Source organism: Gracilinanus agilis, chromosome 2, assembly GCF_016433145.1.
Source record: "Gracilinanus agilis isolate LMUSP501 chromosome 2, AgileGrace, whole genome shotgun sequence".
Classification (NCBI taxonomy): Eukaryota; Metazoa; Chordata; class Mammalia; order Didelphimorphia; family Didelphidae; genus Gracilinanus; species Gracilinanus agilis.
The window spans coordinates 169,428,328-169,445,123 of NC_058131.1; the positions used below are offsets into that span (position 1 = coordinate 169,428,328).

Consider the following 16,796-nt stretch of genomic DNA (forward strand, 5'->3'; position numbering starts at 1 on the left):
TTTCTTTTATATATATGTAAAAGGAATCACCTCTTCATATGGGCCATGGTAGTCCTTTCCGTTTTTCTAAGCCATGTGGAACTTGGTGGGTGAGAGGCGAGGCTTAAGTTCATCTTCATAATAACTCCATTTAGGGAAGAGGGGTTGGGCCAAGTCTGGCCTGGCAAGTCACTACCACCCAGCCGCCACCACAGCCACGGGGGATTTCTGTCATTTAGAGTCTGGGTCCCTGAACCTGAGAGGAAAGATAGGGTAAGGTGTGAGCATGATTTCTATTTGAAGCTCAGGCGGGTCTCTGCTCCCTTCTGAAGGGATCTTTGGTAGCCTAGAACACAGCCCCAAGGCTGGGAGGGAAGGGCTTTCACTGACAGCATTTTTATTGGATCCTGGAGGTGACAAGGAGCCACTGGAGTTTAAGGAATAGACAGTCAGACCTGCTTTGAGGAAGATCCCTTTGACATCTGACCAACCAGCTACTGCAGTAGCTGAGGCTGATAGCTGAACTGTGAGCCTGGGGGCCTGGGAGGATGGGGGCACCCTTGACAATAATGAGAAAGGGAAATTTTGATCTTGAGTTCACTTTTGGACATGTTGCATTTAAGATGTCTACGGGACATGGAGTTTAAGATATCAAATGGGCAGTTGGAAGTGTAAGACTTGAGGTCAGCAGAGAGGTTAGGGCTGAATTCTGATGGGCAAAAGATACAGTATTACAACCAAGAATAACATAACCAAAAAACTGAGTATGATCCAACATGTGAAAAAAATGGACCTTTCAGGAAACAGAGGAGTTCCAAACAATCATGATGAAAAGGCTCATGAGCAGAAACCATGAAATGCAAATATAAGGAGTCAAAAAGGACATGGAAAGGTAAATAGATTGGATCAATGGACTACATGTTGAATTGTATATATGCTAACACAGGGAGAATGTGTCCTCTCAGAAACCTAATATCTTCAAAAGGGAAGAGAAATTTAGATTATAGAGTAATCTAAATAAGATTAAGAAGAAAACCTAGAATGGTTTTGTTTGGTTTTGAGGGTTTTAGGGAAAAAAAGGGGAATGAGAAGAAAGGAGGAGGAAAAATTTGTTATCCCTTACCACTCCTGGACCAAGGACGGTCCCTAGCCTGGATGAAAAAAGGAGGAGGGTTGGGTGTGGGGCTAGCAACCCCACCCTGTAAAAACTACATCTGCTAAAGAAACTGCAACCTAAAGTAGGGGCAGCTGGCCTAGCTCAGTGGATTGAGAGCCAGGCCTAGAGATGAAAGGTCCTAGGTTTAAATCCGGGCTCAGACACTTCCCAGCTGGGTGACCCTGAGCGACTGTGTGACCCATTGCCTACTGGTTGTGGCCCTATGCTCCTAGAATGGAGTCCCAGGATAAAAAAATAATAATAATAATAATGAAGGTGCATAAGATGAGTATACAAACATGAAAAAAGCAGGGATAAAAACACCAGACAAATCAAGTTTGAACACAAACACATAAATAGAAAAAAATGAAATACATAACAACACATAGCATTTATCTAGCTTCTTCTCTGTCAAGCACTGTGCTAAGTGCTTCACAAAATTATCTCATTTGATTTCCACAACAACCCTGGAAGGGTAAGTGCTATCATTATCATCTTCTTACCATTGAGGAAACCAAGACAAGCATATGTTAAGGGACTTGCCTAAGGCCACAAAGCTAGTGTCTGAGAATGGATTTGAACTTGGGGCTTCCTGACTACAGGCACAGAATTTTATTCACTGTGCCATCAGAGGGCCTAAGTTACTGTTAAGTGCTTACTACATGCAAAGCACTGTTATACCACTCTAAAGCAGTGAAATATGATAAAAGACACAATGTTTTCATTAATCTTATAATGAAGAATAACTTAATTAAACTAATCTTACCAACAAAACTAAGTCTAATCCTATAAGAGAGAGAAATGGATCTGTAATGAAATAGAAGTCTTCTAAGAATTCCTGATTAAAAGACCAGAGATACATAGAAACTCTGAAGAGCAAATACAGCAGTCAAGAGAAATATAAAAAAATTAAATGTAAGTGAACAATCTTAAGGAACTAGACAATAATAAATTTGCTTATATTTTAATATGGGGAGATGACACCTCTGAAGCCTATTATCATTAGGGGTCACAGAGAGGGTCTAATTATACAGAGAAGCTAGGATTAGTTTTGTTGTATCTTAATCTTAAAAAATGGAAAGGGAAAGGAAGAGGCTTCTATGGGTGAGGAGAGGGAGAAAGGTGAGAGGAAATTATCTCACATAATCAGGATGTGCAAGTAAAAGTCTATACAAATAAGGAAAAAGGGCTGTGAGGAATGACTGACACTTGAACTTAAATCTAAGCTGAATTAGTCAAAAGAGGAAGAAGACATACACAGAGTTAGCTATAGTAATACATTTTACTCAATAGAGAAATAGGAAGAAAAATGGAGAAAAGAGGGGGAAATTGGAAGAAGGATAGATTAAGGGATCAGTCTAAAGCAAAAATAAATAAATATCTATGTACATATACAAAAATATGTATATGTTGATATATGTGCATATACATATGTGTATACAGTATAAATATTTATACAAGAAATATATTTACAGCACCTCTTTTGTGGTGGCACAGAATTGGAAGATGACAGGGTAGCCAATAACTGGAGAATGGCTGAATAAGATAAAGTATATGTGTGTGATGGAACACTATTGTGCTATAAGAAATATTGAAGGGGATGGTTTCACAGAAAACTAAAAGAGAAGAGTACAGAGTAAAGTGGATAGAATCAGGAGAGTAATTTATTCAAAGACAACATTATTGTAAAGTCAAATTACTTTGAAAGACTGAACTCTGACCTACAAAATGACCATGATTCCAGAGGTCGAACGATGAAAAATGTTATCCATCTCCTGATAGAAAAGTGAAAGACTCAGATACAAAATGAGACATATTGGGGAGTCGGGGGGAAGGTTGTTTTGTTTTTTAACCTTGGCCAATATGAAAATATGTTTTGTTTCACTATACATCTTTGTAATAGGTTGTGTGTTTTTTTTCCTTTTTCAACATGAGCAAGGGATGATAGGGAAAGAGGACAGTGTTTTTTTTTGGTCGGAAAATAAAATTTAATTTTGGAAGAGAGTTGACTAAAAATTAATCATAACAATCACTAATTTCAGCAAAGTTGCTAAATATAAATTAAAGCAGCATAAGTCACTATCATTTCTACATATTACAAACAATATCCTATAAGAAGATACAAAAATTCCATTCCAAATAATTACAGAATAAATAAAATATATGGATTTCTATTAAGACAGACAGGAGTTATATGAATTCACACTCATAGCATTATAGAAATACAGACATAGATAACTGGAGAAATAATCATTATTCATGAGTAAGCCATACAAAAAAATGAAAATACTACCTAAGTTAATTTATTCAATGTCATACCAATCAAATTACCAAAAGATTTCTTTAGAGAGCTAGAAAAATTATAACAAAAATCATCTAGAGGGACAAAAGATCAAAAATTTCAAAGGAAGTAATAAAAAAGGGGAAAGAAGGAGGCCTATCAATATCAGTTCTGAAATTAAACTATGAAATGATAACCATCAAAACTACTCGGTACTGGTTAAAACATAGAGAACTTCATCAGTGGAATAATTAAGTATACAAAATACAGAAGCAAATGATTATAACAGAACAGTGTTGACAAACATACAAAGAACCCAGCCATTGGGTTATTGCTTAACTATCTGACAAAAATTGTTGGAGAAGTTGGAAAGCAATCTGACAGAAATAAGGCAAAAACCATCTCACCCTATATGCCAAAATAAACTCCAAATGGAGCATTAATTATATATGAAAGGTCACATCATAAAGAAATGAAAGGAGCAAAGAAGAAGACAGAGAAGAGTATCACAGAAGATAAAATAATTGATAATGATTACAGAATATTTAAAACAGCTCTTACAGAAATAGAATAAATGCAATTAAAATGAGAAAGGAAACAATAGGTAAAAGCTTTGCAATAAGATTCTGTGATAAAGAGAATCTCTCCAAAAATTCTCCAAATAACTTTTAGAGAAATCCATACTAAAACAACCAAGTTTTCACCTCACAATATCAAATTGATAAAGATGACAAAAAAGACAAATGGCAATTTTTGGAAGGATTTTGAGGGAACAGGTCCACTAACATAGGAGTCATGTTTTTGCCTTACTTTGTAGCCCCAGTGCTGAACAAAGTGCCTAGCACACAGTCACTTAACAAATGCTTGTTGATCAGCTGACTGCAACTATGAATTGAATTGATCTAGTCATAATTAAAAACAATTTGGAGATATGCTCCAAAAGTCAGTAAATGATGCATACCTCTTGATATCACTCCTAGTACTAAATGAAAAAGGTCAAAGAAATGGACCCAAATATACAAAAAATATTTAGAGTAACTCCTCTTTGTTTATAGTAAAAAAGTGGAAACCAAAGGTTTCTGGGGATTGATTGTATTTTTCTTGAATTAGCATTTTTATGAGGTCTTTTTGCTTTTTTTTTTAATTTGGGGGATTAAAAAGGAGTAGTCATATAGTAACACAAAAATAAAAAGAAATGAAAGGTCATTGAAGTATATTTAAATTTTAAAAGTGAATAGTAGTCCAAAAAGAATAACAAACAAGCTAGTGAGCTTTGAAAGTTATATATTCAATTCATTAATGTACGTAAAAAGAAAAGCAAGCTGTATACTACAGCTTTCTTCTATTTTAATATATGCATATATGTAAATTCTCATTTTATTTATTTAAAGTTCAAAATAAAAACAAATAACTTTTTTATATGTACAAGAAGAGGAAATGTAGTCATACAGCAGAAGCTCTGAAAAAAGATATGGGGATTTTAGCAGACGACCTGTATTCATTACTAGTATGCTAGGGCAGTTAATGAAGAAAATCTGGGCTTGTTCTGTTTTTGATCCAGAGGACAGAACTAGAGACCAGCAATAAACGTTCCAAAGAGATAGATTTAGGTTTTATGTAAAGCAAATTTACTAATAATCTTTTTCCAAATGTAGACTCCCTCTCACTGTACGTCTTGAAGATTTTGAATATATCCCTATAAGGTATAATGTAGAGGGAATTCTTCTTTGGGTATGGATTGGATTAGATGACCATGCTGAAATTCTGTGATTCTTATTTAAAAACCATCAACTAATCAACTTATAAATAAAAACAACTTAGCTGACTTTGCTTCAATTACTTCAAATTCAAACCCTTCAAAAAAACTAATTTGGCTTAAAGAGATATCAAATGCCTTCAAATAGGATCATATTCAGTAGGTATTATGACAAATCCATATCCACTTTTAAATGTAGTTAGCCAGTTCTTTATTGTTTTGTTTCCTGCACCCTCCTTCCTATTGTGTCCATAAGGTGAACAAAGAGATGACCCAGTTCACCCATAATGCTGATACTCTCAACTGAACCACCTGGAGTGGAACTTCCTTCCTCTTCTCTCTCTCTTTTTATTCATCTCCAAGAAATGGGCCTGGGTAAGTGCGTTTTTATTCTTTGTTTCTGTCCTCAGTTTGAAGAGAATGAGCCATACCAAACCCACCAAATCCAAGAATCTGCGTGATGGAAAACTTGGAGGAAGTAGGATGGCAGACAGGATTTTGCAACCAACCAGTCTGGCAGAGAAGCCCTGAGAAGCGAGGGTGCCTGAAACTTTTTACCCAAAGAATCTTTTGGCCTTGGAACAAGAACTGTGCTCTAGGGGAATAGGATAAGAGATGAACCTAATTCCCCTTTCTTTCCTTCCCTTGAGACTAAGGTCATATTGAGGGGAGAAGGTAGAGATTATGCCCCCTACCGGTGGGAGGAATAAGTTTGTACATATGTGATTATATCTTGGAAATAAATATTTCTTTGTAAAAGATAAAACAAAATGTAGTTGGCCAGAGTATTTTGCTTAAATAATAATTACTGTTACTCACTCCTTTTCCATGACACTTTTCAGTGGCATTACAACTTCCTTCCATCAAAAAACGAGACTCTACGCAAGAAAATTTTGAACAAGCCTAAAAGAAAAAAAAAATTAAATGTTAAAGATCTATATAGGCGTAGGCAACATAAAATTGGTCTAAACCAGTGATGGGAAAACTTTTTAAAGAGGGGGCCAAAGGAAAGGAAATGCTCATCTGTCAGTCTGTTTCTAAGGCAACTCTTTCAAAGTTTCATTGTATTGTATTCTACTCATTGTATTCATCAGATTAGGAATAATGTCCCATGGCTGGATAGAACATTTCAGGGGACTGCATCTGGCCCACTGGCCGTAGTTTGCCCATCACTGGTCTAAACCATTATTATTCCATAATAATACCATTAGGACAAAGCCTTGATCTCAGTAAAATCTCCAACTCCAGGATAAAATCAAGACTCTCCACCTAAATGTATGCCTTCCTACTCACAAATCAGGCAGATCTTACTTACTCCCTGTTCTCTCACTCTACCCTATCTGGTAGATACCCCTCCCCTTGATATCTCTAGATCTTTTTTTCTATAAGTTGTTATGGAACGCTGAATTAACAAGTTGAATTGAAGAATGAATAGAATATTTTTAAGAAATTATAATACATGTCACATAACATAGTCTGAAGTTGACTAAAGAATTAAGTATTCATTAAAGTCAGAGGTTTAATTAAGAGGATGGTGTGCAATTTATCAAAATCTATGGATAAGCCACCAAATAAACACAAGTTATAGACATCTGGTTGTCACCAGCATTTTCTATATGGCAAATAGCTACATCCAAGCAGTAGATAGAAACATTGCTAGACACAACAGATCACATCAAACAATACAGGGGTTTTAATATGGACTGTAAGCTCAATATAATGTGATAGTCAATAATGTGATATTAGCTTGCAACAATGGAAGTAAAAATATATATAATGAAGGATGTCATTGAACTATCCCCTATAATCCATATTTGGACTATTGTTAGTTCTAAAGACTATATTTTAGTGCTGAAATTGAAAAGCTGGAAGAAATCTGGAAGAGAGTGTATAGAATGATTAGAAACTCAAAACCATGTTATGTAAGGATCAATTAATAGATCTTTAGTGGAGAAAATTTGGAAGAGACTACAATAATCAGTCTCAAATTTTTGAAGATTATATGGTATCAGACAGAATTAAAACCAATGACTTAAAGTTTCAGGGAAGCATATTTCAATTCAATATAAGGGATGATTTCCTAATAATTCAAGTTTCTCCAAAATAAAAATAAGTACCTTAGGATATTATGAATTCTCCAAGTATCAGAGATCTGTAAAAATGGCCACTTGTCAAAAATATTATAGTTTTGGGGGCAGCTGGGTAGCTCAGTGGAGTGAGAGTCAGGCCTAGAGACAGGAGGTCCTAGGTTCAAACCCGGCCTCAGCCACTTCCCAGCTGTGTGACCCTGGGCAAGTCACTTGACCCCCATTGCCCACCCTTACCAATCTTCCACCTATGAGATAATACACCGAAGTACAAGGGTTTAAAAAAAATATTATAGTTTTTCATGTTTTAGGCAAAAGATGAACTAGATGCCCTTAAAGGTAGGCCCTAAAAGGTCACACTTAACATACTGATAAAATGTCACTACTACCCAATGAAGACCAGATACCCTTGGGAGGGTAGAGGTATTTATAGCTTAGAATTATATCCCCTTAATGGGACTCATTCTCATTTGCAGCTGAATGAAAGAAAAGCATTTATTAAGTTTATTATGTGTCAAAAACTGGGGATATGAATACAAAAGCAAGATTGACCCTGTATTCAAGTAGCATACATTCTAAAAGGGGGAAAACATATACCTGGTAGTAACCAGATAAGAGAATTTTAATCTAGGAAATGACCTTGGTCAACTTTGAGTCTCAGCCTATGTGCAAAATGAAGGAGTTGGACTAGGTAGCCTTCTAAATCTATAAACTTTAGTAAAAGGGAGTGGCAAGTTGAGCCAAAGAGAAGTCAATTTACATGTCTTTCTAGAAGTAATTGTAATAGTAATTGTTTGGTTACTGTGACTACAGCCAGAAGATCTCCATGAAGTGTCAGGGCAGATGGCAAAGTGGGCAGAGTAGAGAATTGGATGGATTATGAAGCCTGATCAATTACTGATTAGAAAGAGAGATGAATTTGTATTCATTTACCAGTCAGGTCAGTTCAGACCTAGGAATTCCAAAACTGACAATTAATTCTCCTAGAACCTGAGAACATGTTCTCTGTAGATCTGATATGGTACAAGTGCATTTTGAGATCCAAGAATTTATTTTTGACAAGTTAAACTGTTTTCCCCTACAATTTGGCACATAATCAATATGCCTAAACAAAATTAGAAGGTCTAATCATATGTGGTGGGAATAGGTGAAAATGTCTAATAAATATATTATCACACTCAGTTGAATATGTCCTAGAAAATGGGAGTTTCTGAACTCCTGGAAAGTGGAAGGCTCGCCAAAAATTTTGAAATGCATGACTATACCCAAAATTTCTATAATATATTTGGAAGGTTTTCAATTATATCTCCTATAATAAAGGACATAAAGACATAACTGACTTTATGTCCTCTCTACATCAAAAGTATCATTTGGTATATTTGGAAGCCTAACCTAATTTCCCAAGTCCAAGAGTAGAAGGTATTATTGAGCACTATGGTAACTATACTGAGTGCCTAGACATCATAAAACAGGTATAATTCTTGTTGCATGTCAAAGTATAAAAGTGATTCAAAGTTATAAAAATACTACAATAAGGCCAATGCAAGAATATAGGTTCTAATTCTATAACTGAATATTCCCTAACTCCTGGTATTCCCTTAGGAATTGCAGAATGATGAAAGATGGAGGGGAGAAGCTGTTGATCAAAAGGAGAAGTCCTAAGTAGGCTTGATCATAGAAGTCAAAAATGATCTGCTATCAATTTTATACAAAACAGATATTATGCAAAGTCAATCATCAGTGTTCTTAAAGTAGCATCAGAAAGAAGGAAAATCTGAACACATCCAGTGCAAGGATTTCCTAGTAATCTCCTAATAAGCTCAGAAGCTACTGGTCTATCCCAGAGGGAGAAGCCATCAACAGTCTCTATTAAGACAATTATACCTCATAGCTACACTAATATTTATTTAAAAATTTTTTAAATTATAATAACAAATTTACACATAAGTTTTTTGAAGTTATATAATCCAAATTGTCTCCCTCCTTTCTTCTCTCCCTCCTAGAGCTGACAAGTAATTCAATCTGGGTTATACATATATTACAATGCAATATTTCCATATTATTATTTTTTATAAGTGAATAATCTTATAAAACCAAAACCCAAAACATATACCCAAATATACAAGTGATAAATCATATGCTTTCATCTGTGTTTCTACTCCAACAGTTCTTTTTCTGGAGGTAGATAGCATTCCTTTTCATAAATCCTTAGAATTATTCTGGATCATGGTATTGCTCTTAGTAGCAAAGTCTATGGTATTTGATCATTCCACAGTATTGCTGTTATTGCATACAATGTTTTTTCCTGGTTCTGCTTATTTCACTCTGAATCAGTTCAGGTAGGTCTTTCTGAAATCATCCCATTCATCATTTCTTACACCACAAGTTTTTCCATTATCATCATATACCACAATTTCTTTAGTCATTCCCTAATTGAGGGACATCCCTTTAGTTTCCAATTCTTTGCCACCACAAAAAGAACAACTATAAATATTTTTGTACAAACAGGTCCTTTCCCATTTTTTAAATCTCTTCAGGATACAGACCTAGTAGTGATATTGCTGGATCAAAGGGTATGCATTGTTTTATAGCCCTTTGGGCATAATTCCAAATGATTCTCCAGAATAGGTTGGATCAGTTCACAAGTCCATTAGTAATGCATTAGTGTCCTAATTTTGCCACATCCCCTCCAACATCTATCATTTTCCTTTACTGTTATATTGGTTAATCTGATAGTTGTGACACCATTGGCATCTCAGAGTTGTTTTAATTTGTGTTTCTATAATCAAGAGCAATTTAGAACATTTTTATATGATTAGTGTTAGCATTGATGTCTTCATCTGAAAACCATCTAGTCGTACCTTTTGATCATTTACCAACTGGGGTAAGACTTGGATTCTTTTTTAAAATTAATTAATTTGATTAATTTAATATTTTTCCATGGTTACATGACTCATGTTTTTTCCTCCTCTTCTTCCCTCCTCCCTCCCATTCCCAATGAGCAATTCTATTGGGTTTTACATGTATCACTGATCAAAACCTATTTCCATATTATTAATATTTGTAATAGAGTGATCATTTAGAGTCTACATCATCAATCATATCCCCATTGAACCATGTGATCAAGCAAATGTTTTCTTCTGTGATTCTTCTCCCACAGTGCTTGACATAGATAGCATTCTTTCTCATAAGTCCCTCAAAATAGTTCTGGATCACTGCATTGGTGCTAGTAGAGGAGTAAGACTTGGATTCTTATATATTTGACTTAGTGTTTATTTATTTGAGAAATGAGAACTTTCTCAGAGAAATTTGTCATAAAATTTTTTCCCAGTTTGATATTTCCCTTCAAATCTTGGTTGCAATGGTTTTATTTGTATAAAACCTTTTAAATTTAATAAAATCAAAATTAATCATTTCAAATCTTGCAATATTCTCTATCTCTTGTTTACTCATAAATTCTTCCCTTCTCTACAGATCTGACAGGTAAACTATTCTATTTCCCCTAATTTACTTATTTTTTTGTTTACAATTTGTTTTTTTTTTCATTCATTTATTTGTTTGTTTTTATTTTTTTAAGATTTAAATATTTTATTTAAAAAATTTCCATGGTTACATGATTCATGTTTTTACTTTCCCCTTCAACCCCCCTCGAACACTTCCCCCCATACCCAACGTACATTTCCACTGGTTTTAACTCAATCAAGACTTATTTACATATTATTGATAGTTGCATTGGTTTAGTCATTTCAAGTCTATATCCCTAATCATGTCCTCATCAACCCATGTGTTCAAGTGGTTGTTTTTTTTTTGTTTGTTTGTTTCCACTCCTGCAGTTCTTCCTCTGAATGTGGGTAGTGTTCTTTTCCATAAATCCCTCAGAATTGTCCTGGGTCATTGCATTGCTCCTAGTACCTAAGTCCATTACATTCAATTTTACCACAGTGTATCAGTCTCTGTGTACAATGTTCTTCTGGTTCTGCTCCTTTCACTGCATCAATTCCTGGAGGTCTTTCCAGTTCACATGGAATTCCTCAAGTTTTTTTATTCCTTTGAGCACAGTAGCATTCTATCACCAGCATATACCACAATTTGTTCAGCCATTCCCCAACTGAAGGACATACCCTCATTTTCCAGTTTTTTGCCACTACAAAAAGCATGGCTATAAATATTTTTGTACAAGTCTTTTCATCTATGATCTCTTTGGGGTACAAACCAGCAATGCTATGGCTGGATCAAAGGGCAGGCAGTCTTTTAGAGCTCTTTGGGCATAGTTCCAAATTGCCAACTTTGGCCTTTCTCCTGTTCAGATATAATCCTGCATCGTTGCCAAATTAGGAGCTTGAGCACCTTGACAGCATGCATTCTGGCATTGGAACACATCTTGCTGGCCATTTCCATGATTAAAACCATTATTCCAGTTATTTCCCCTGTATCTATAATTATTAAACCGATTAAATCCATTGTTATTATTATTGTATCTCTGCCCATATGATCTCCTTTTATATCTACACTCCCTTGCAAAATGTCCAATATAGCCACAAACATAGCAAGACTGCTGCCTCTGATTCCTCGTGTTTGCATTGCCACTGGTCTTATAATTATTGTTATTATTCTTCCTCTCTGCTGTCCTTAATGCTGCCACTGCCTTAATTTCATTTATCTCCTTCTCATTGGCTCTAGAATTTGCCTCCCTTAACTGCTTCCTAAGGCTTTCAATTATGGTATCCTTTTCATCACTACCCCTTTCTTTCTCCTGGGCAAACACATATGTGGCTTTTTGTTTTAATTCATCCAGGCTCAAAAGTTCCCAATCAGGGTAATTATCTGTAAAGAACTTCTTTACCTGGGGAACAGAATTCCTAACAAAAATTTTTTTACATGGTCCATGGTGGTATCTTCTAATATGTTCATATTTAAATACATCTCAGCTGCCTCAATTATCCTATCCAGAAATGTTGCTGGGGTCTCTTGTGCTGTCTGCCCGATTTTCTCAAATCTAGACCATGAGTGTGTACACTGTGAATTTTTCTCCATGATTTTTATAATTGACTTTCTTGCCTGTTTTAACATTCGGTATATTAGAACTGAATTGAGGTCCAGTTCCTCCCAGGCTACTGGCCATGGTGTCATCCCTTCTGTGTGCCTGGTCTCTTCAACAAACTTAGCCCTAACATGGTGTGACAAGATCTCCCCCAACACATAACAGCAATCTTCAAAGTCTGGGTCATGGGCTTTTATAAATACTTTTAAAGTCTTAACAAATTTCCCAGAATCATCGTGGAAATTTGGGATCTTTTTCTTTAAATTTTCCACATCTTCAGATCTAAACCTCGTATGTTGCTTCACATGGAAAATGCCATCGTCACGTACGATCAGAAGATCACGAAGGGGAAAAAGATTAATAGGTTTTTCCCCCTTGCTTTGTGCCTGCTGTTCCAACTCAGCCTTAGATGTAACACTTTTGCCAGAATACCTGTTTGAAAAATTCAGCCATATTGCCAGTATTAGGAGGACCAAGAGGTTGACCAGAAACACTACCATTCTGTATGTATAATTCCAAATTATTTACTTTTATCTGCAATAATCTTAACATCTGCTTAGTTTCAGAATCCCTAAAATACTAGGTCACTATGATCTTAAAACAATACATAATATGGAAGAACATTCACCTTAACTTATATACAAAATAACCAGTAAGGATCAAAATTGGCATATGTGATAACAAATCCAGGATATTAATGGTTAAAATAGGTTGTGCTATTTCAACATCCATCATCCCCCTAAAATACCTGGGTATGATTTTGAACCACAGGTAAGGGAGAGCCAAAACTCCTTTCCAGTGTCAAAAGGACATAATCCAATCTTCAAATAACATTGTTCCCATCATTGCCCAAACTGACCAGCCATACACAAAACCAGTGTTATTATTAGCCACTATTCCTGACTAATAACAACTAATAAAACAATCACAAGTACAATTACACTCAAGTACAAACAACAGAGAACAAAACACACACAAAAAATGGTTCAAATCCCTTTTTCTGGGGCTACTCCAGGTCTAAATAGTATTTTGCCTACCCACAGAGATTTTATGAATGACCTGGGGTGGGGGCTGAACAGCTCTGAGCAGCTCACCACTGGTTGAGAATTTCCAGCTCACACCCAATGGCTGAGCTCCCTCATAGAATGTCCAAACCCCTCTAACGTCCTGTGTGATTCTAGTAGCCCAAGAATACACTTCCTGTCTATCTCTCTGTTACCCACCCATCTGGAAGTGACAAACTGTAAAAAGATGGGGGCACCAGGGATGTTAAAATATAACCTAAATGGTTGTGGGTACAGACATTGGGTTGAAGTAGAGACAGGACCAACAGGGATAGGGAGACCAAGGATCAAGAATGGCAGTTGGCCAACTGTCACCCAGCTCACCAATAGGCCAGAGTCTATGGAACCAGCAGGCAAGGTAAAGGTTTTTAACAGTTTAATTATGATTAACTTATAAAGGTGGGATAAGGGATTCTACACGTAAAACCCTAAAGGGCAAATCACAGGGGGAAGGGGAGGACTTGTCTACTCTAATTCTAATTGACCTAGGCCAGGCAGGGATCAAAGGAGCAGTTCTAGAGTCACTGGGAAGGCTGCTTCAAACCTGGTTACATCCAGGTTTGACCAGCACAGCTAAAGGGCCTGAGGGTGGCTTTGAGGGTTCTCAGGGTAATTCAAAGATGATCACAGGATGCCAAAAGCCAAGGTGGTCCAAGGTACCCAAGTAGAGAGTGTGTGCTTGAGATGTTGTCCACCAGATCCCAAACCTCTTCTCCATTTGGTACAGCTCTGTAAGTCGTGTCCATTTGCTGAAAGCCACCACCACTCAGGATCCCAGGGAATCAGGATGCAGGGTGTCCTTAACTCCGAGATCTCCCAGGGCTAGCAACAGTTTGTGCCAACCACTAATGGAGTCTCTCTCAGAGCACAAGCCCTACTTCCTGCTCCTTCATTCCATCTTGGAATCCTCCAGCCCTTCCTGCTAGGTCCATACAAACTATATGTAACTAATACTAAATCATCTTCCTCACAACAGAATGGTTGGATCAGTTCACAACTCCACTAGCAATGCATTAATGCCCCAATTTTGCCACATCCCCTCCAACATTGATTATCTCCCCTTCTATCATTTAAGCCAATCTGCTAGGTGTGAGGTGGTACCTCAGAGTTGTTTTGATTTCCATTTCTCTAATTATTAGAGATTTAGAACACTTTCTCATGTGCTTATTGATAGTTTTTATTTCTTTATTGGAAAATTACCTATTCATGTCCCTTGCTCATTTATTGATAGGGGAATGGCTTGATTTTTTTATACAACTGATTTAGCTCCTTGCATATTTGAGTAATTAGCCCTCTGTCAGAGTTTTTTGTTATGAAGATTTTTCCCAGTTTGTTGTTTCCCTTCTGATTTTGGTTGTATTGGTTTTGTTTGTACAAAACCTTTTAAATATAATCAAAATTATTAATTTTACATTTTGTAATTTTTTCTAACTCTTACTTGGTTTTAAAATTTTCCCTTTCCCATAGCTCTGACAGGTATACTATTCTGTGTTCACTTAATTTACTTATAGTTTCTTTCTTTATATTCAAGTCATTCACCCATTCTGAATTTATCTTGGTGTAGGGTATGAGATGTTGATCTAAACCTAATCTCTCCCATATTGTTTTCCAATTTTCCCAGCAATTTTTGTCAAATAGTGGATTTTTGTCCCAAAACTTGGGCTCTTTGGGTTTATCAAACACTGTCTTGCTGATGTCACTTACCCCAAGTCTATTCCACTGATCCTCCCTTCTGTCTCTTAGTCAGTACCATATTGTTTTGATGACCACTGCGCTTTATAGTATAGTTTAATATCTGGTACTGCTAGGCCACCTTCCTTCACGTTTTTTTTTTATTATTTCCCTTGATATTCTTGATCTTTTGTTCTTCCAAATGAACTTTGTTATAGTTTTTTCTAATTCAGTTAAAAAGTTTTTTGGTAGTTTGATAGGTATGGCACTAAATAGGTAAATTAATTTGGGTAGAATGGTCATTTTTATTATGTTAGCTCACCCTACCCATGAGCAATAAATATTTTTCCAATTGTTTAGATCTAGTTTTAATTGTTTGGAAAGTGTTTTGTAGTTGTGTTTGTATAATTCCTGTGTATGTTTTGGTAGATAGATTCCTCAGTATGTTATATTGTCTAGGGTGATTTTAAATGGTGTTTCTCTTTCTACCTCTTGCTGCTGTGATGTGTTGGAAATATATAGAAATGCTGATGATTTATGTGCATTTATTTTGTATCCTGCAACTTTGCTAAAGTTGTTGATTATTTCTATTAGCTTTTTAGTAGATTTTTTAAGTAGACCATCATATCATCTGGAAAGAGTGATAGCTTAGCCTCCTTATTGCCTATTCTAATACCTTCCATTTCTTTTTCTTCTCTAATTGCTACTGCTAGTGTAGTTTCTAGTACAATGTTAAATAATAGAGGTGATAGTGGGCATCCTTGTTTCACGCCTGATCTTATTAGGAGGGTTTCTAATTTATCCCCATTGCATATGATGCTTGTTGATGGTTTAAGATATATACTGTTTATTATTTTTAGGAAAGAACCTTCTATTCCTATACTTTCTAGTGTTTTCAATAGGAATAGATGTTGTATTTTGTCAAAGGCTTTTTCAGCATCTATTGAGATAATTGTGGTTTTTGTTGGTTTGCTTGTTGATACAGTCAATTATGTGAATAGTTTCCTTATGTTGAACCATCCTTGCATTCCTGGTATAAATCCCACCTGATCATAATGAATAAACCCTCGTGATCACTTGCTGGAGTCTTTTTGCTAGTATTCTGTTTAAGATTTTTGCATCTATGTTCATTAAGGAGATTGGTCTGTAGTTTTCTTTCTCTGTTTTTGATCTACCTGGCTTTGGGATCAGTACCATATTTGTATCATAAAAGGAGTTTGGTAGAACTCCTTCTTTGCTTATTATGTCAAATAGTTTGTATAGTATTGGAATTAGTTGTGCTCTGAAGGTTTGATAGAATTCACTTGTGAATCCATCTGGTCCTGGGGATTTTTTCTTAGGGAGTTCTTTGATGGCTTGTTCAATTTTTTTCTGATATGGGATTATTTAAGTATTCTATTTCTTCTACTGTCAATCTAGGCAATTTATATTTTTGCAAATATTCATCCATCTCACCTAGATTGCTATATTTATTGCCATGTAATTGGGCAAAATAGTTTTTAATGATTGCCTTGATTTCCTCTTTATTAGAGGTGAGGTCTCCCTTTTCTTCTTTGATACCCCTAATTTACTTATAATATCATTCTTTGCATTCAAATCATATACCCATTTTGACCTTATCTTGATATAGGGTGTAAGATATTGATCTAAACCTAATTTTTTCCATACATTTTTAAACCCTTAACTTCTGTGTATTGGCTCCTTGGTGGAAGAGTGGTAAGGGTAGGCAATAGGGGTCAAGTGACTTGCCCAAGGTCACAC

The 16,796-nt window shown here is 35.8% G+C and overlaps 1 protein-coding gene across 1 annotated transcript in view; it reads right to left on the minus strand.

The window, feature by feature from the left end:
• Window positions 1–16,796, minus strand: part of LOC123233424 (disintegrin and metalloproteinase domain-containing protein 18-like) — a 160,329-nt gene that overhangs the window by 45,500 nt on the left and 98,033 nt on the right. Inside the window, exon 17 of the mRNA XM_044659537.1 lies at window positions 5,992–6,075. Coding sequence (XP_044515472.1) covers window positions 5,992–6,075 — 84 coding nt within the window. The remainder of the gene's footprint in view (window positions 1–5,991; window positions 6,076–16,796) is intronic.